This window comes from Zonotrichia albicollis, chromosome 13 (assembly GCF_047830755.1).
Source record: "Zonotrichia albicollis isolate bZonAlb1 chromosome 13, bZonAlb1.hap1, whole genome shotgun sequence".
In the NCBI taxonomy this organism is placed as follows: domain Eukaryota; kingdom Metazoa; phylum Chordata; class Aves; order Passeriformes; family Passerellidae; genus Zonotrichia; species Zonotrichia albicollis.
Window position 1 is genome coordinate 7,687,665 of NC_133831.1, and position 18,158 is coordinate 7,705,822.

Here is an 18,158-nt window from a genome sequence, read left to right on the forward strand (position 1 = left end):
GTAGAGCTGCACTGTATCTAGACCAGAGGCACACAGGCTGCATGTTGTGCCTTGCAGGCTCTCCAACAGCTCTGAGCAAGCTCCCATGAGCTGCTTGGCCGGAACATTTTGCCCTGCTCCACGAAGGGGTTGTGCCCCCAACTCCACAGCACAAGAGCCAGCACATTATGTTGCAACTGGAATAAGGGCCATGTTTATATAACACTTGGAATTCATTTTTACAAGGAAGGCCAGCCACAAACTGCAGAACTAAACTTTTCTGAATCCTTTAGCATCCAAGCAGACAAAATGGAACATATTTTCCAAAAATTGGACCGGATTTATGAACCCTGACTCAGTGCATCCCACGGTGTATCAGTGCTTTACACTAGCCTGTCCTCCTCCAGCTGCTGGGCTAGTCACCAAGCTTCAGCCAAGAGGGTTTGGGAGCTTTTAATAGGACTATTCACATGTCAAGCTTCTCAGATGAGAGCAAATGAATCCCGTGGTTTCACAAACCTGCTGCCAGAAGAGCTGTCCCAGTAGCACGGTGACTAATAAATGGCCTCACTGCTGAGCAAGCCCCGAGCTCTCCAAAAGCTCAGGTTCCTCACACAAGCTTGGACTCAGCTGGAGTTGGCCTCTGGCAGCAGGAGCAGCACTGTGGCAGGGGCAGCTGCCAGAGATCCCACACGCTGCAGGTCGATAAGGCTGCAAGGCTCTGCAGGGCCTCTTCCCCAGGTGCTGCTGAAAAGGAGAGAAACCTGCAGCCAGAGCCCAGCCCCTCCCGACGAGCTCCTCCAGATACCCACAAACTACAGCACACGGCCTCAACCCAGGGATTGATTTTAAGAGATACATTTGCCTGTTCTGGCATATTTCCAAGAGGTTCACACACTTTATGTAACAGACTGAGCCAGCATATGGCAAGGGAGCACTTGAATGACCACAAAACTTTTGTTCTCTCTCCTCCCCCGCAAAATCTAGGAAACTACGGCCAGGTCACTGCTCCCATAAAGTTGCCCCGTGCAAGAACACAGCTGTTTGTCAGAATGACAGTCTTTTTCAGCTGGGTAGGGTAGTGCTTGGGATCACCATGACATGCACTTACAGCCACCTCCTATCAACTCTCAAATCAGGCCCTCTGGTTTTCATGCAGCTGCCTGTACATGAGCCACAAACACAACCAGAGCTTAATCAACACACTGCTATGCCAACACCTGGACATTTCAGATGACATCCTCACAAGAGACTTTATATCCATTCTAATGCAAAGATCCTCTCCTGCAAGTTTGCTTTGACATAACAAGGAACCAAGCCATTAGTCTGTCAGACATCTGTCAGTCAAAGCCTCTCCTGTGAGCCCTGCTCAGACAGGGTGATCCATGGCCCCATCAGCTCAGACTTCCAACCCGTCCTTGTTTCCTGCTGTAACTGCATTGCAGAGCTCTGAATCAAGTAAAGGGCTCAAACACTTCCAGGCAAGGACTGATCTGTCTTCTCACACACAGGCACAGAATCAGCTTCCACAACTTCTGAGCTGAACTGATGTTTTCACAAAAATTATCTGCTGTGACCTCAACATCTTCCTCCAAAACACCTGTGGCCACCACCGCCTATATAAAAATTCAAATATCATTTGCCATCTCCCAGGCTGGAGGCAGTAAGGCAGCTGAGGGATTACACAGCAGTCTGCAGATGAGCTCCATCGCCCACGTCTCCCTTCAGGAGACTGCAGTCATTACCATTTGCCTTGTTGCTGTTTGTTTGGTCTGTTTATAGCCACCTCAGACACTCCTGAAGCTGATTCTCTGAAAATCTTGTTCAAGAAGAACTCAGAGACCCTTTGTTCCCTGCAGGATTTAAGACCTTTCCTGTGGTTGCACACCACCAGCAGTGACGTGCTACCTCTTCTTCTCTGTTGTCAGGCAGCAAATTCATCTGAGCCACAGTGAGACACAGAGAGAAGCATCATCTTTGGCTCTTTCCTCCATCAGTAGCTCACCTCTGACTTTCACCAGTTCGAGATGCCCTCAGCACCAAAGAGCAGCCTGTGTTTCTAGCTCATCCCTTCCTGGGACTGAACGCACTCCACTCAGAGCTTCAAACCCAGCACAGCCAGGCTGTGTTCCATGAGGAGCCTCTCAACTAGGCAGCCCCTTCCTAACCTGCCCAAAAGGCAAGGTAACCCCTCCTCATCTGCCTGCATCCCCAATAAGCTTTTTTCCCCCCTCCAAAAGCAGACTGCTCTAAGTCACTCTGCAACCTCAGAAGCCCAGTGAGGACATCAGCCCAGCAACTAGTGCAAGGGATAAGGGAGAGGCAACAAAACACTGAGAAACTAAAACAAACAGGGCAGAAAACAGTCCCATGCTGTGGGAGCTGACAGCTGAGGAAAAACAAGATGAAAGCACTGAGCGGCTGCTGAGCAGCAATACCTGCCAGGAAACCCAGACAGCATCATCATCTCACAAGGGGCAGAACCCAAACAAGGGCTGAAGCTGCAGCACTACTGAGAAGCTGACCTCAGCTGCTGCTTGAAGTTCAGCTAGGAGAAGCCATGAAGCAGGTCTCTGCCTGGTAAAGGAGGCCAGAACAAACAGCAGAGAGCCTCTGCTGAACCCTGCAGAAAGCCAGTGACCACAGTGTTTGTTTGCCACCATGATCTAGCAGGCTATGGAAGTGCCATCATTCTTCCAATAAATGATGTTTTCCTGAAGCTTGATTTAACAGGAGAGTTGATGAAGCAGCCACAGCCAGTGGTTACACCCATACAGGATGCAGGACAAAGCACCAAAATTAGCAGGACAGCATTTTGGACACTGTTTTGTTGCTACACAAGAAGTGAGCATTCAGAGGACAGGAATGGTCTGTACTTTCTCAGATCTCACCTTGCCTGTAGGCTCTGCCTCCTTTGGCAGGAGAAATCCCTTGGGGCAGGGGTCAGTCCTGATGCAGAGTGCCAACACACAGGGGTCAGCTTTTCACACAGACAAATCATCCTTGTGTGAATGTCAATGAAGGGTCCCCAGCACATTAAGGCCTGGCTTCTACAGCCCCCGAGTTCAGACTGAACCACTCCTGGAGCTCAGGATGGATCTAAGCATGGCCACACCTTGGGACCATCAAGGGGCCTCTCCCTGCTTGGTAGCACAGTAAAGGAGCTGCACAGGAAAGGATCTATGCTGGTCCTCCTTCACACAGGGGAATATCATGAGCTCCACCAAAAGCACTCTTGAAGTCAGTCTGGAACTCTGCAACACCCTCACACAAGAGAGGACACACTGCCCATGTGGTTAGGCTGAAAGAGAAGTCCCTCCAGCCTTCTTGGGGTCTAAATTCCAGGGCCACAGTGATAAAACAGAAAAGAGACAGGTAGCACAGCCTCCCCTGCTCTTCTCTCATGAAAGGAGATGTGCTGAACACCTCAAAGCAATGGCAGCCTGCAGGGGAGAAAAAAGATCCTTGAGACAATGAAAACAAAAGCCTACACTGCCCACAGCCTGGTGTACAGAAGACAAACTCCATGAACAGATCCCACTCCCCCAAGTGCACACCACTATTTACAGGGCATCCCAGCTCCCAGCTGTGCCAGCAGCATGGACAGAGGCACAGGCACCCACAGAGTGGTGGTGCTGAATGCGCAGTCTCCAGAGGGCCTCTCCCAAAAGAGGCCCACAAGCTTGAGCCAACTCCTTGCCACTCCTCAGCCTCATCACCCAGCTAGAAGGTGACACATCCTGCTGCTGGATTTCACCCACCAATCACCTCTACAACACTGGCAAGTCAGAAAGAAAGCAGCTCTCTACACTGTTGCTGTGGAAGCAAGAAGTAGTAGCAGCAATAGGATGCTCATGAACACTGACCTGAGGGTAAAGACACTCCTGGTTCAAGGTGCTTTTGTGCACTTCTTGGGCTCTGCACACTTTTTGCAGACCAACAGTAAAGCCAGTTGATACCCACCATTCCAGTCCCAGACTGAACTCTGCTGCTTAAAAGCATCACCAGTGTTCAACTCCATCAACAGCTTTTCATTCTCCTGACAGAACATCAGACCCCTGACAGGCCACCACAGCTTGAAGAGCTGTAGATGTCTCACCAATCTTCTGACAGTAGAAATCTGGGTGACTTCTAAGTTTGGTTGCCCCAGACAGATTCCACTCAAGCACAGCTCCAGGCTCACAGCACTGGAGCAGGGGAAAGCAGCTCCAGGTCCTTCACTGACACCTTGTGTCAGAAGCAGGAACTGGATACAGCAGCGACCACCAGGCAGGTTCCAAACGCTCCCAGCCCACGTGTGCTGCTGCACAGGGCCTCGGCTGAGGAACAACCAGAGCACCAGGACTTTTGGAGCTGAAAGAAGGGATTAAATGTGTTATTGCTGAAGGGTTTAAGAGAAAGCTTAAATAAAAACAGCTCTCACATACACACCCTCAATCCATGTTTTTCTGTACTTCTTATGGCCAGCCCAGAGCCTGCCTGACCACACACAGCACATTTGGCCCTCTGTTTCTGACCCAACAATGGAGAGCTTGGATGAGATTACCTTGTGATCAGACAAGCAGAGACAACAGGGGATCATGCAGAAAAGCATGATTTCCTCCCTGCCAGCAGCACTAAACTGCCAGCCTGAGTCCTGAAGCAGACAAGTCAATCCCTTTATGCTTCCAGACTGACTTGGGCAGAGGGACACCAGAGGGAGCAGAACTTCAGACCTGGATGCACAACATCCTCCAAGAGCGAGATACTCAATTCCCAGGGCCAGACCCAGAACAGCCTTGGTCCTTCAGGCTTTCTCCATGGCCAGGGCAAACACTTGCTCCAGGACTGGGACTAACTGCAGAGCCAGACATGGGAGAAGCAGCAGCAAAGACTAAACAGAGAGAAGAGGAGAATGTATCAGTAATTTATGCCCCAGTACTTATTTTGGCTGCTAATACACCAGCCACTGCCTGGATTTAGGGCAGATGTGCATCTGTTAACAGTCAGGAGAACACAGAAAACAAATACTGAAATGTGAAAATCAGCACTAAAAGGACAGAGGAAAGAAATTGTTTGACCAGAGACCTATGTAAGTAATAAAGAACAATGCTCCTTTGAAGAAACCTCCCTCTCCAAAAGGGCATGTGAGCCAAGGGAAGGAGTAACAAGACAGGCAGTGAATTTGGAAGAGCCTCCAGGTTCAGAGTGAAGCATGACCAAGAGCACAGCAGCTGCCACCACAGAGAGCTGCTGGGGACAGAACAGCAACAATGCCATGGCAAACATAGGGGAACTCCAACGTGACTCATTCCAAACGCAGCCAGCACCACTCCAAGGGAGAACCACACAGCTTGGTTCAGAAACTGAGAAACAGAGAGAAAAGAGAAGCTCCAAGTACAGAAGAACTCCAAAGAGGAAGTTATCTGCAGGAAAGGTGAAAAAGTCACAGTTCAGGGCATGCTGAGACTTGTGACTACCAGGAGAGTCACTCCCACTGCTCTCTTTCAGGCCCTGGGCTCCACACCAGGAATGACAGTGACTGCTGCAAGCAAAGAGATTAAAAAAAAAATAAAAAATGAAAAGAGCTTCTGTCCTAAGTAAAAATATACTGGGGATTTTTAAGGTAGATACTGGGCCAAACACAGCACTCTGTTCCATTCTATTACAACCTGGAGCTGCTCACTCCAAGTAACCTTCATCCAGGGTTCAGCTGGCCAGGGATACATCTAAAGTGTCAATGCCAATTAACCACTCAGCAATGATTGTCTACATAAAACTGACAGTTAATTAATTTTTTTAAGAAAGAATGATCCAATAATTATAGTTCCACTGATCAAAACAACCATCATCTCTGGATATGTGTGTTTCTAGTTTATTTCAAGACAGGCCTGGATTTAATCCTTGTGATTTGTGGTCCAGGTTCTGTACACCAAAGAGTGAAAACTGCCAAGCTGGTCACTGATCAGAGGAACAGTTCAGCACCAACTAATTAAGATGATGAGCTGACCACAGGTGATGATAGAACTGCAGAATAGTTTGGGTTGGAAGGGACCTTCAAAGGCCATGCAGTCCAAGTGCCTGCAATGAGCAGGGATATCTTCAGCTAGACCAGGTTGTTTAGAGCTCCATTCAACCTGGCCTTGAATGTTTTCAGGAATGGGGTATCCACCACCTCTCTGAGCAACCTGTGCCAGTGTTTCACCACCTTCATAGTTAAAAAAGAAATCCTCACAGTTCTACAAGTTTGTACACATTGATCTAGAAATAAAAATGATGGCTGGAAATCAGAATTAGCCTCAAAAGAGAACACCAAATCAGAGGCAACAAATAATTCACTGGTGAATTTACTCAGATGTGCACTACATTTTTTTCCACTAGCAATCTTTCAATAACAGCAGGTACTTTCCTAGGTGACCTGATCTCCTTAAACACTAATAATGGATATCAGGGATCTTGGGTAATACCAACAACCTTGTTTCAGGCCTTAAAAGGCTTCCTGCCCTTTAAGGAGCAAAGGCACAAACATGTCTCTCCAACAAGGCCTGTCAAAACCCACCAGGCTCCCAAAACCCGCAGGGTACAGCTACACGGCCACCTCAAGGAAGCAGCAGGAGCCCAAGTTCCCTCAGAGCACTGCATCAGCTGTGCAATCACACGGCCGGGCTGACCGGGAAACTGAGTCAGCTGAGCGGGGTGAGGGGCCAGACGGAACACCGACCAGCCATGGGGTAAAGAGGGAACAGCTCCTTATAAACGCCGCTATCGGCTCTTTTCCCCACTGTCAGACAGCTCCTTCCCTCCTCTCGTCTCCCCACAGCCCCCCACCATCTCCCCACAGCCCGGACAGTCCCTCAGGATGGCGGGGAGGGGGGGGGGGGCTGTCTCCGCTTGCCTCAGGCCTCCACCGCTACTCACCCTCCAGGCTCTCACACTGCACCAGGTTCACGTAGTCGCCTTGCCGGAGTATCCCCGCCTTAAAGCCGCGCACCAGCCCCTCCAGGTAGCCGTTATCCACGTTGAAATAGAGCTCCGGGAAACACGACATGGCGGCAGCGGCGGCACAGGCAGCGCTACCGCCCGCCGCCTCACGTGACCGGCCGCCTCACGTGGCCGCGGCCCCTTCCCGGCAGCCATCGCGGGGCGGGAGCGGCCTGAGGGGATGGCGGCCGCCATGAGCCCCTGCCCGCCGTGAGCCCCTGCTCCGGTTGCACCGCGCCCGGTGTGAGCCTCCCCTTCGCTCCGCCTAAGCCATGAGCCCCTTCCCGCTGTGCCCACCGTTCCCCTGCTCCGGCTGCACCGCGCCCGGTGTGAGCCTCCCCTTTGCTCCGTCTAAGCCGCCATGAGCCCCTGCCCGCCGTGCCCCTGCTCCGGCTGCACCGCGCCCGGTGTGAGCCTCCCCTTCGCTCCGCCTAAGCCGCCGTGAGCGGTACAGGCACAAGGAGAATACGCAAGTAAAGTTCGCAGTGTCGCCTGCTGCCGAGACACTGCTTCTACTAATGGGGAAGTACCCAGACAGTTAAAGGGCTTTGCCAGGAGCTGCTCTGTGAAATAAATAAAATAGTTTTGTTTGATGTAAAGGCGTTGCAAAATGTGGGATATGTCAAGGTTATATTAAGGCAAGATGGTTTTTGATACAAGACCTCTGTGTACTTTCAAACCTAATCAGGAAGGAGGCTTAATCAGAAGAACAGGCAGCAGCCAGTGCCCGTCACTCAAGAATATCCCAGAACAAGCTTTAAGGATGCAATAAGTCAAGATGGTGATGTATAGCTACACGTACATTGTAAACCTAGTGAAATACTCGAGGTCCATGTATCCTAGGGCTGAACTATCTGCATTGTAACACCAAAAATCACACCTGCAGGGTCGAAAATATCCATAGCTGAAGGCCCTTCCCCTGAGCATGAGTAGAAGTTACCTGGATTAAGTTACATGATTCCTATGGGAATAACAAACCAATTTTAATAGAGGGTCTGTCCTTGTGAAGTCACTAACCCTGAAGTTCTCTGTGTAAATAATGGCACAGAAAGCCTGGTGGGGTGTGCTGGATTTGTGGAACAGCACCGAGCACCCAGGCTGGGGCAGCTGTGAAATAAACAATCGATGTCTCTGTGAAGTGTGTCATTATCAGCTTGGTACACAGCAAGGAACGAGCCCGATTTTGTGGGTAACAGCAGCATAGCCAGAACATCACCCCAGGGTGCCCCTGCTGCTGAAACAGCACTAATAGATCCGGGAAAGGCACATGTGGTTTGATGTGGATGTGTGGACACTGCCCAGCCGTGCACAGCCCACCCTCACCTTGCTGCCACCCCCCGAGAGCCCGTCACACCATCCCCACTCTGCAAACCAAACGCCTTTTGCAAAGGGCTGGTTTATTGGAGCTGCAGAGCAGGAGGCACACGCAGGGGCGGGCAGCTGGCAGCCCCTGGGGCGCTAGTTCTTGCCGCAGGGGAAGGTGGTGCTGATTTTCCTGCAGTAGCAAAAGGCGTTGAAGAAGCGGCAGTAGCAGGTGGCACAGGGGTCGCAGCAGGGGATCTGGTGGCCCAGGCAGGACTCCAGCAGGCGGACACAGCGGCGGGGGGAGCGCTCCTCACGGCCCTCGGCTTCCAGCTCTGTGGATGATGCCTGCAGGGGAGAGAGGAGGAAGAGGAGGGCAAGAGCTGGTCCTGGACCACTGTGCCGGCAATAAAGAACTGTGTGGGGAGAGAGCCAAGAGTGGCTGCTGAGGTTTGGCATTGTGGAGGCTTCTTTTGTGTTCAACTCCAGGCTCTATTTTCTGTTGGAAATCACTGCTGAGCACTGTGGACTCTCTACAGGCATTGGTGCCTCATCCACGGTGTCTCAAGGCCTTTCTGCACACATTTATTTTGAAGCACAGCTTGGACTTTAGAAAGTGGTGCTGTGTCTTCTGCCCAAACAGAGCCACCAGGGCTGAGCCAGGCAACACAGGGCACTGCCCAGCGAGCTCCTGCTCTGCAGAGGCTTCCTGGGCTGCACTTGAGCTTAATTAAATGGATTACAGGAGCACAGGCTCGGACCACTCTCCTTTGAGTGCTGGAGCCCCTTGCAGGTCTGGGCAGCCTCAGGTCATCCCAGCTCCTCAGGTTTTGGACAGTCCCATCCAAACCCCCAGCCCCAGAGACACAGAGGAGGCTGCTGTGGCCTGAGGCCACCCCGCTCTTAGGGTGTCTGTAAGAAAGCTCAGGGAGCCATACCTGTGGTTCCAGCAGGCTGCCTCTCTGCACAAGGCCACCATCAGCTTCTTGGACCCCCAGGGCCATCTGCTCAAACCCCAGCCTTGGGAGAGCTCCTGTGAGATACAGAGAGACTGCACAAGGAGGCTGCTGGAGGGTCAGCTCTGATTCTTCTGCCTTTGCTCGTGTGTCCCCATAAAAAAAAAACAAACCCATTCCCTGTGGGCTGCCGGGCTGCTGTCATTAGCCAGGGCCAGGAGAAGCTGTGCTGCTTTAAGGGGATGCCCAGCTCAGTTTTGGGGCCCTGGGTGGGCTCAGTGAGGAGCAGGGCTCAGGACTCACCTGCCGGCTCCGCAGACGCCTCCTTGCCCTTGCGCTGCAGGCTGGCCTGGCGGGCTCTGTCCACCCGCTCCAGCCCGCCGCTCGCCTTCTGCACGTGGCCACAGCTCAGGTCAGCAGTCCTGAGATCCAGCACAGCCTGGATCCCCTGCAGCAGCCCACAGCACAGCAGCAGCACGTTCAGCATGGTCCTGGGGGACAACCTGTGCAGAGGGGCCTGGCTGGCATCAGCGCACTGGTGGCAGCCCGGCCTGTGCCTTCACTGCCATCATCCCCTGCCAACCCAAGAAGTGCCATGTCAGCCTCTGCCAGCACAGCCACCACTCCCAGCTTGTTCCCTCAGACCTGAGAGCCTTTTTTTGGGGCCTACAGACACCTGGGAGCAGGAGCCCCCAAAGCTCTGTCATGTGCTGTGAGGCACTCCACATGGGAGCACATTCATGATCTCCCCACAGAAAGGGGTGAGCAGCAGAGAATGGACTGAGATTTGATCTTTTTTGTGTCAGTTCAGGTTCTCCTGCTTGACACACAGCAGCCACCAGACCACGGAGGTGCACACCATGTGGCCAAAACATGTGACATGGCTCCTGCCAGGCTCTGAGCCTGGAAGTGCCGTTAGAATCTGAGTGCTGGGCAGGAGATGGACCACAGCACACACAGCTGGGGAACAGGAGAAGTTGCAGGGCCAGGCTGTGGGCTTTGGGGGCCTGAAGGCTCTAAAAAGTAAGTGACCTCTTAGGGAGCAAAAGTAAACGGTCCAGTAGGTGGTATCCACCAAATGTCAGCCAAATCCTTGGAAAGCCTGTTCCTGCTGCTTGGGCAGCATTGAGGTTCCAAGCCTGGCTCCAGCAGCCCAGTGCTGGCCCGTCCTCATCTCCCCATCCCACAGAACCACCCAGTTCTTTACTGGGAGAGACCCCCCTGCACTGTGGGGAGCCCCCCAGCCGTGGGGTCACATCCCACACGCTCCCAGGACCCCTCCCATGCCAAGCACTGACCTCTCCAGCAGAGAGGGCGCTGCTGTCGCTGCTCCACTGAGCTCGCTGGAAGCGCTGCTCCCGCTCTCTGCCTCAGTGTCCTCCTCCCCACATGTTTACTGGCATTTATATCAGCTCTTTATTAATTAAGTGCTGTGGCCACATGACTTTGCTAACTACCAGGTAGGTGGGAGCCTCTGGAAAATGGCCTTTGTCTGGATGGAGAGGCAGCCAGTGGGGTGGTGCATGGGACGGGGGGGCTCCTGCTTTGTGCCTTGCACAGCTGCAGGAAGGAACAGTCCCTGTTAGCTCTAAACTCCCAGTTTTTTTGGAAGTGATCCCCACTTCCCTTTCCAGCCCACTTCCCTTTCCAGCACTAAGCCTGAGGACATCTCCTAGGTCCTAAATACAGAAATAGCAGGGCTACAATCTCCTCACCAAAACGATGCCAAGCTTGACTGGTTTTCAAAGGGAATGCTGCCTATCTGTATCTCCTGGCAAGCATCCACTCACGGTGCAGAGCCTCTAGAAGTCCTGCAGCTCCTGACCACATACCATCTGCAGATTCTCCAGGCTTCCACCTGTGCTAACTGCATCTCTTACTCGTGTCTTGTTTGGAAAACCTGCATCTCCCCAGAGCCAGGCTCCTTTGGGGAACTCTTGTGGCCTTGAGTGGCTTCAGCCCTGCAAGGAATTGGGGGAATAAGACATAACAGGAAGGGTTCAGCAGCTTCTGACATCCCCTGGAGGAAAGGCTGACAGCCCAGGCTCTGCCCAGGCTCTCCCCTAGGCGGGAGGACCCCCAAGGCCTCCCAGCCCATCCTCAGCAGAGCGTGAGCCACTGCTCCTGGATGCAGCACCACCTCTGGGGCTCTTGGCAGGCTTCCTGTGCTCCTACATCCCCTGTCCTGGCATGATCAGATTCCTGCTGCATTTGAGGGACAGGCTGAGCAGGCACAGGACCGGTGAGGAGCTCATCTGCCATGTGTCATTTTCTCCAGCTGTGCGTGGCTGCTGGAAACACTCAGTACCCGTCTGGGTCCCCCAGTGCACAACACCCGGTCAGGATCCCCTGCCACAGCACCTGGATGCCTCCTGCACCCCATATGCCGGGACAGAGTCACCTTGGGTGAGAGGCAGGTTTGGCAGCCCCTTCCATTCCCGGGGCGCAGGTGGGTGCCGGGTGTCCCGTCCAGCCCCGGCTCCCCCGTTCCCCAGCCCTGGGGAGCCCGGGCCCGCAGCCGGCGCTGCCGGGGCCCCGCTGGCCGCAGCCCCCGCACGGAGCGCTCGGCACCGCTCATTAGGGGCTGTTTGCAGCCGCCGGGGCCGCGGGCCAGGACTTCTGGGAAGGCATTAGCGGGAACGAGGGCGGCCGCGCTGAGAGCTTTTTAATCTGCAGGAGCAACATCTGCTTTGTGCGCATCCCGATGGCCCGTAACGAGCTAAATGAGGCGGCCGGCCGCTCGGCGGCCGCTTCCAGGAAAAGACCGGCTTAAAGCGAGGGGGAAAGGGGGGCCAGGGCTGCGCTCCCGGCTCGGTGCTCCAGGCTCCAGCGAGGGAGGGAACGGGTGGTGGAATGGGTTAGTGGCACAGGAGAGATGCCCGTGAGCGAGCATCCCGGGCAGAAGCCCACAACGGCGGGACCCTGCGGAGACAAGCCCGGGCTGGGGGCTCTGTCTCTCCTCCTGGAAGCATCCAGGCAGGCGGGCGGCTCGTTTAGCTCATCACCAGCCCTCGCTACCGCTAGGGCCAACCGAGTCCGCACTACCCCAGGCAGGCAGTAACGAGCCGGGCCCGGGGCTGCCTCTCCGGAGGTGCGATGAGCATCGCCCCTGCCTCAGCCCCGCCGGGCCGGGCCCTTTAAGGCGCGATCCCGAAGCCGCCCTGACGTCAGCGGGGCGGGCGCGCCCGGGCACCGCAGCCCCGGCGGTCGCAGCTCCGCGCCCCAGCGAGTGCGGCTCCGCCGGGGCGCACCGGGTGACAGGGGTGGGTATCGGGGTGCCCGGGGCGCTAGAGGGGGAGCGGGGGGGTGCCCAGGGTGCTGAGGTCATGGGGTGGCACGGATGTTGGGGATTAGGGATGAGGATACAGGAGTGACAGGGGTGCTGGAGAGCTGAAGGTTGGCGTTATGGGGGCGGCCCGGAGTGCTGGGGACTGGGGATGGAGGTGTGGGGGTGCGCAGACGTGCTAGTAGTGGAGTTGAGCATATTGGGGTAGCCAGGATGCCGAATATCTGGAAGTTGGTATTATTGGAGTGCCCAGGATGCTGGGGTCTGGGAGTATGGGGTGACATGGGTGCTGGCGATTTGGAGGTAGGGGTATGAAGTGCTCAGGATGCTGGGAACCAGGAGAGCAGGAGTATGGAGCTGCTCAGGGTGATGAGGGACTGGAGGCAGGAGTATTGGGGTGCCCAGAGTGCTGCAGTTCTGGAGGAGAGGGTGTCAGGATGTCCTGGGGTGCTGGGAAGTAGAGGGATGTATTGGGATGTCAAGGATGCTGGGAATTGAAAAGGGGGTGTTGGAGTGCTCAAGATGTTGGGGACCCAGACATGGGGATTATGGGATGTCCTAGGAGATGGAAGATGGAAGTATTGAGATTCCCAGAGTACTAGGAACTGAAGGTGGGGATACAGATGGGGGGGTTTAGGTCCTGGGATGGGGACTGGGAGGTAGAGTGTCAGGGTGCCCAGGCTGCTGGGGACCTGATGTCCTGGCAGTGCTGGTGTCAGTGGTGCTGGGGGACCTGGTGTTTGGGAGCACCCCATCCTTCACCCCACACTGCTCAGCATCTCCTCCATCCCACAGCGCCTGCCTGATGCCTGTCCCCACCTGAGGGCACCGCCATGGCCGGGGCGCAGGGCTGCGGCGAGGCCAAGATCGCGGGGCTGTACGACCTGGAGCGCACGCTGGGCAAGGGCCACTTTGCCGTGGTGAAGCTGGCCCGGCACGTCTTCACTGGGCAGCGCGTGGCCGTCAAGGTGATCGACAAGAGCAAGCTGGCGGGGGAGGCGGCGGGGCAGCTCCTGCAGGAGGTGCGCTGCATGAAGCTGGTGCAGCACCCCAACGTGGTGCGCCTCTACGAGGTCATCGACACCCACGCCAAGCTGTACCTCATCCTGGAGCTGGGCGATGGTGGGGACATGTTTGACCACATCATGCGGCATGAGGGCGGCCTGGCCGAGCCGCGCGCCAAGCACTACTTTGCCCAGATCGTCCATGCCATCTCCTATTGCCACAAGCTCCACGTGGTGCACCGCGACCTCAAGCCCGAGAACGTGGTCTTCTTCCAGGAGCAAGGGGTGGTCAAACTCACCGACTTTGGCTTCAGCAACCGCTTCCAGCCCGGCAAGATGCTCACCACCAGCTGCGGCTCCCTGGCCTACTCGGCACCAGAGATCCTGCTTGGGGATGAGTACGATGCCCCAGCTGTTGGTAAGGGCTGAGGGGGACCCTGAGGACTTGCCTTCCTCCTATCCCTGGCCTGGAGCATGGTCCTGCCAGCTGGGTACCACTTCCCACTTGGCCCCTTACACTAGGAGCACACGGTGGCACTGCTGTCCCTGCAAGGAGCAAGCCTGTCCCTTGGGTGCTTGGCTGCCCAGCCCTGCCCTGGCACCGCAGGGTCCTCCCTGCAGAGACCATCCTGGCATCCACAGAGATCCCACAGAGTGATGGTTGCCAGAGAGGGGAAAAAGCCCAAGCAGGCTGTGAGCCTGGCGTGGCAGCCGCCAGGAGAAGCAGTGTGAGCATACAGCTGCCAGCAATCTGGCGCTGGTGGTTATTTGGCGGGGCGAGGCAGGAAGGAAATCTGCTCGGGATGCTGCTCTTTGGGCGGAGGGACTCCGAAAGTTTCCTTTGCTCCATCCCCGCCCTGAAAACCACTTCCTTCCCATGGCTCCCAGTGCTCTTCCTCCCCGGGTGCAGGGGAGGTGCAGGGGTCTGGGGAGACTGTCTAAGGGCACAGGGAGCTGGGCTGGGGGCTCCAAGAAGCTCTGCTGTGACAGAGTGGACGTGGGAGGGAAGCAGGATCCGAGCTGGCTGGCTGGCTGGAATTAGGGCAGGAGGATTTAGCAAAGCAAAACACGAGCCCTTAAAGGCAAAAGCCCAGCGTTGGCTCAGGGAAAGGCGGATCCTGAGTTGAGAACAGGGATAGCTTATGGAGGCGGTAGAAAAATAAGCTGGTGGCGCTGCAAAGGGAAATGAAGAGAGAAAACTGACGCAGATGAGAAATTTTCGAACACTTGACTTAAGCAGCTGAAGGTATTAACGGAGCGCCCCAGGGCGTGCTCAGCATCCTAAATCCCAACATCTGCAGGAATTTGTGTGCTGGGCAGGAGGAGCCAGCGAAGATGCTTCTGGCTCTATCCCTGTCCCCAGGTCAGGGCAGCAATCCTGCTCCAGCTGGTCCCCATGCAGCTGGAGAGCCTAGATCGGTGCTATGTCCCTCTCTGATTGCTGCAGTGTCTCCTAAAGCACAGCCCAATGCCAGGATGGTTGTGGTGGGGTTTGGGAATCAGGAAGCTGAGGAATGACGTGAAACAGTGCCGGGGGAGTGGAGAGGGGGGCAGAGCTCAGGGCTGGCCTTCCTGTCCTTGCCGGGACAAGGTGACAACACCTCAACTGCTTTGGTGAAGTCCCTTGAGACCTGTTTGGATGTAGGGATGGGAAAGTCCTTCCCTGTCTTGGTGGGACAATGGTCCCCCTGTCCATGGGGCAAGACTTGGGGGCTGTTACTTCCAAGGAACATCCCAGTGAGCACTGGTGGGGCAGCCCCTCCTGGGGTCCCTGGGGTGGGGAATCTCCTGGGCCATGGTGAGTGCAACCTGAACTGCTGCTGCTGCTTCTTGCAGACATCTGGAGCCTGGGAGTCATCCTCTACATGCTGGTGTGTGGCCACCCCCCCTTCCAGGAGGCCAACGACAGCGAGACCCTCACCATGATCATGGACTGCCGCTACACCGTTCCCCCGCACGTCTCGGCACAGTGCGCTGAGTGAGCACCACCCCCTCTCTGTACTCCCAGCTTGCTGCCCCGGGGTGGCTGCCCCAGCCCTGGCAGATGCCTGGCAGCTGAGGTAGGGAGAGCAGGCACAGCTGCTTGCTTTGGGATTCACACAGTGCTGCAGGGTTGACACGTCACTCCTTTCCCCAGTCTCATCTCCAGGATGCTGCAGCGGGACCCGAAGCAGCGAGCGTCCCTGGAGCAGATCGAGGGCCACTCGTGGCTGCAGGGGGTGGACCCGTCCCCTGCCAGCCGCTCCCTGCTGCCCCTCACCTCCCACAAGCGCGTGTCTGAGGAGGAGCACGAGATCATCCTGCAGGCCATGGTGTGCGGGAACATCGCGGATCGGGACACCATCCAGGAGTGAGTGATGGGCTGTGGGGCTGGGAGCCCCCGTGAAGGGCTCTGGGGGTCCCTCCAAGCATGACCCTTGTGTGTGCTGCAACTCCCTGATCTCACACAGGGCGCTGGAAGCCGACCGCTACAACCACATCACGGCCACGTATTTCCTGCTGGCAGAGAGGATGCTGCGGGAGAAGCAGGAGAAGCAGGGCCACCGCCTCAGTCTCGTTTACAACCTGGCCAAGGAGGTTCAGAGCAGGTGAGCCCCCTGCTGCCCCCATCCTGTGTCACCCTCCCCACCATCCTGAGTCCCCAATGCAGGGTCTTGGCCGGTCCCCTGTCCTTTTCCTTGTCCCAGCCCTGTGATGCCCAGCCAGTACTGACACCTCTCTCCCCGTGCTCAGGCCCAACCTGTCAGACACGTTTGGCTCTGCGGGCAGCGCCGGCAGCCTCCTGCCCTTCACCGAGATGGGCGGCCTCGCCGGGGCGTCCCGGCTGCCCCCGGGAGGGGACATCGGCGGCCGGCAGCCCACCGGGACCCTGCTGAAGGTCCCTGCCGTTGACACCACCATCACCAAGAGCACCCCGGCCCTGCAGCAGATCTGTGAGGAGGAAGAGGAGGACGACGAGGAGGAGGAGAGGCCCAGCGCAATGGAGAGGAAGAGCAGCTCTCTGAACCAGGAGCAGATGCGAGCCTTCCTGCGCGCCCACCGCCCGCCCGGCCGCGGGGAGGTCTGGGGGCCGGGGGCGGAGCTGGGGGGCCGGGGAGGGCGCTCGGGGGTGGCCTGGGCTGGGAAGGGAGTGAGTGGGGGCCGGGGTCCCCCCGTGCTGCGGGGAAATGGAAGTGAGTCCCTAAGGAGGGAGGAGGACACAGAGCCTGGGGGCTCCTCAGCAGAGTTCCCCAAGGAAAGGGGAGCCGTCCTGTCACCCCAGAGCAGCTCAGCTGAAGTTCCCCAGGTACTGGGGGCAGAGACAAGTCCTGCCACCCTCCCAAGTCCTGCAGACACGTCCCCAGGGCAGGGGGAGCCGATCAGCCCGGCCCAGCAGTCGGTGGAGAGCTCAGGCCCTGAAGGGGGCGCAGAGAGTGTGATCAAGCTGGACCCGGGCAAGGGCAAGGGGGGCAGCCTGCGGGACCGGCTCCTGCAGTTCCCGCTCTGCGAGAAAGCCCTGGCCTTCAAACTGCGGCCGGGCTCCAAGGAGAGCCTCTTGTCACTGGGGCAGTTCAACTGCTGCCATGTCATTTAAGGCCCCGGGACTGGCCCTGCTGTGGGACTGGGAGGGCGCCCACTCCCCTGCCCTTGGTCTGTGGTGGCTGTGGGGCTGGTGGGTGGCACAGTGCCCTGCTTTGTCACCCGCGGTGGCCACCCTGCCAGCATCCCCCCAGAGCCCGCTATGACTGACCAGCCCCCAGACAGGCCTGCCCAGGGTGAAGCAGACTGGGGTCCATCCCAGCACCGGCCAGCGTGTCCCCAAACCTCTGGGACAGCACCATGACCCTGCTGGAATGGGATGGACCACGACACTTTTTTAACTACTAGAAATAATTTTTTTAAATAGTCTATTTTAATGTAATTAAATAGAGATTGCTATATCCCCCCCAGACCCCTGAGTGCCCCAGCCCCACAGTGTGCATGGCCCGGGGCTGGGCTGTCCTGCCTGCAGCCCCCCCCAGCAGCCGTGGCTGGGGCCAGGCACAGCCTGGCCCGTGACCCCAGGCTGTCCCCGGGGCCCTCCCTGCAAATAAGCTTCCTATTTATTATCTCTTTGTTTTCTTGCTGGCAAGAAATGAATGACGACGGAGGCATGGGCCAGAGCTCGGCCTGAGCCGTGGCACATGCCCTGGAAGGATCGGAGCCACTGGGAAGCAAAGTTTGTCAGGACAATAAAATAAACTCGTGGGTTGATGTGGGTGCAGTGTCATTGCAAAAACATCACTGTCCCAGGGATGGCTTCCCTGGCACCAGGGGTGGCTTTAAGGGAGCATCTGCTTGAGCTGGGGTGGGCAGGGACTCAGATTGGAGCTCAGGGCAGCCCCAGATGAGAGTAAGGACAGGGATGATGAACACCTAAAGGTGAGAGAAGGGCTGGGCATGACAGGCAGGTGGAGGGTGCTGCATACCCCCTTGAGAGTCAACAACACAGCCCCAGGGTGGCCCCCAGTAGGTTTCCTCATTCTCAGTCTGCCATCCCTGAGCCCCCAGTTTCAATTCAAGCCCAGCCCAGGCTTCCTTCCCTCCAGCTCTGCTGTTCCTCTTCCTTTTCTATCCATCCTCCTTCTCCCTCCTTTCATGTGTACCCATGATAGCTCCCTTGTCTGTCCTCATCATCCAACGTGAGATCTC

At 56.4% G+C, this 18,158-nt stretch overlaps 3 protein-coding genes across 6 annotated transcripts in view; 1 reads left to right on the forward strand and 2 right to left on the reverse strand.

Moving 5' to 3' along the window:
* Positions 1–7,070, reverse strand: part of ATP6V0D1 (ATPase H+ transporting V0 subunit d1) — a 33,743-nt gene extending 26,673 nt beyond the window's left edge. Inside the window, exon 1 of the mRNA XM_014269708.2 lies at positions 6,877–7,070. Coding sequence (XP_014125183.1) covers positions 6,877–7,006 — 130 coding nt within the window. The 5' untranslated portion in view covers positions 7,007–7,070. The remainder of the gene's footprint in view (positions 1–6,876) is intronic.
* Positions 7,071–8,319: 1,249 nt separating this feature from the next.
* Positions 8,320–10,650, reverse strand: AGRP (agouti related neuropeptide). Of its 4 annotated transcripts, none has more exons than XM_005490744.4 (4): positions 10,496–10,650; positions 9,501–9,700; positions 9,180–9,274; positions 8,320–8,589 (listed from the first exon to the last, which is right to left on the reverse strand). In XM_005490744.4, the coding sequence occupies exons 2-4, from the start codon at positions 9,682–9,684 to the stop codon at positions 8,398–8,400; spliced, it is 471 nt and encodes a 156-aa protein (XP_005490801.2). In that variant the 5' UTR covers positions 9,685–9,700; positions 10,496–10,650; the 3' UTR covers positions 8,320–8,397. The 4 variants fall into 4 exon arrangements, with proteins under 4 accessions (XP_005490801.2, XP_026651514.2, XP_074407020.1 ...); XM_026795713.2 differs by having other exon boundaries at positions 9,180–9,292; XM_074550919.1 differs by having other exon boundaries at positions 9,180–9,340.
* Positions 10,651–12,300: 1,650 nt separating this feature from the next.
* On the forward strand, positions 12,301–17,720 carry LOC102069776 (SNF-related serine/threonine-protein kinase). The gene is made up of 6 exons (XM_005490745.4): positions 12,301–12,460; positions 13,279–13,905; positions 15,324–15,465; positions 15,625–15,837; positions 15,938–16,075; positions 16,221–17,720. Exons 2-6 carry the CDS (start codon positions 13,317–13,319, stop codon positions 17,059–17,061), a joined length of 1,923 nt encoding a protein of 640 aa, XP_005490802.1. The 5' UTR covers positions 12,301–12,460; positions 13,279–13,316; the 3' UTR covers positions 17,062–17,720.
* The last annotated feature ends 438 nt before the right edge of the window (positions 17,721–18,158 follow it).

What these genes read in the sequence shown, in the direction of transcription:
- AGRP (XM_074550919.1), bottom strand. Translation starts at nt 9,684, where the DNA reads ATGCTGAACGTGCTGCTGCTGTGCTGTGGGCTGCTGCAGGGGATCCAG. An exon ending in GGCGTCTGCGGAGCCGGCAG is followed by an intron (nt 9,341 to 9,500) that starts GTGAGTCCTGAG and finishes GGGACACACGAG; the next exon opens with CAAAGGCAGAAGAATCAGAG. An exon ending in GCAGCCTGCTGGAACCACAG is followed by an intron (nt 8,590 to 9,179) that starts GTATGGCTCCCT and finishes TCTCCCCTGCAG; the next exon opens with GCATCATCCACAGAGCTGGA.
- LOC102069776 (XM_005490745.4), top strand. Translation starts at nt 13,317, where the DNA reads ATGGCCGGGGCGCAGGGCTGCGGCGAGGCCAAGATCGCGGGGCTGTAC. An exon ending in GTCTCGGCACAGTGCGCTGA is followed by an intron (nt 15,466 to 15,624) that starts GTGAGCACCACC and finishes TCCTTTCCCCAG; the next exon opens with TCTCATCTCCAGGATGCTGC. An exon ending in GCCAAGGAGGTTCAGAGCAG is followed by an intron (nt 16,076 to 16,220) that starts GTGAGCCCCCTG and finishes CCCCGTGCTCAG; the next exon opens with GCCCAACCTGTCAGACACGT.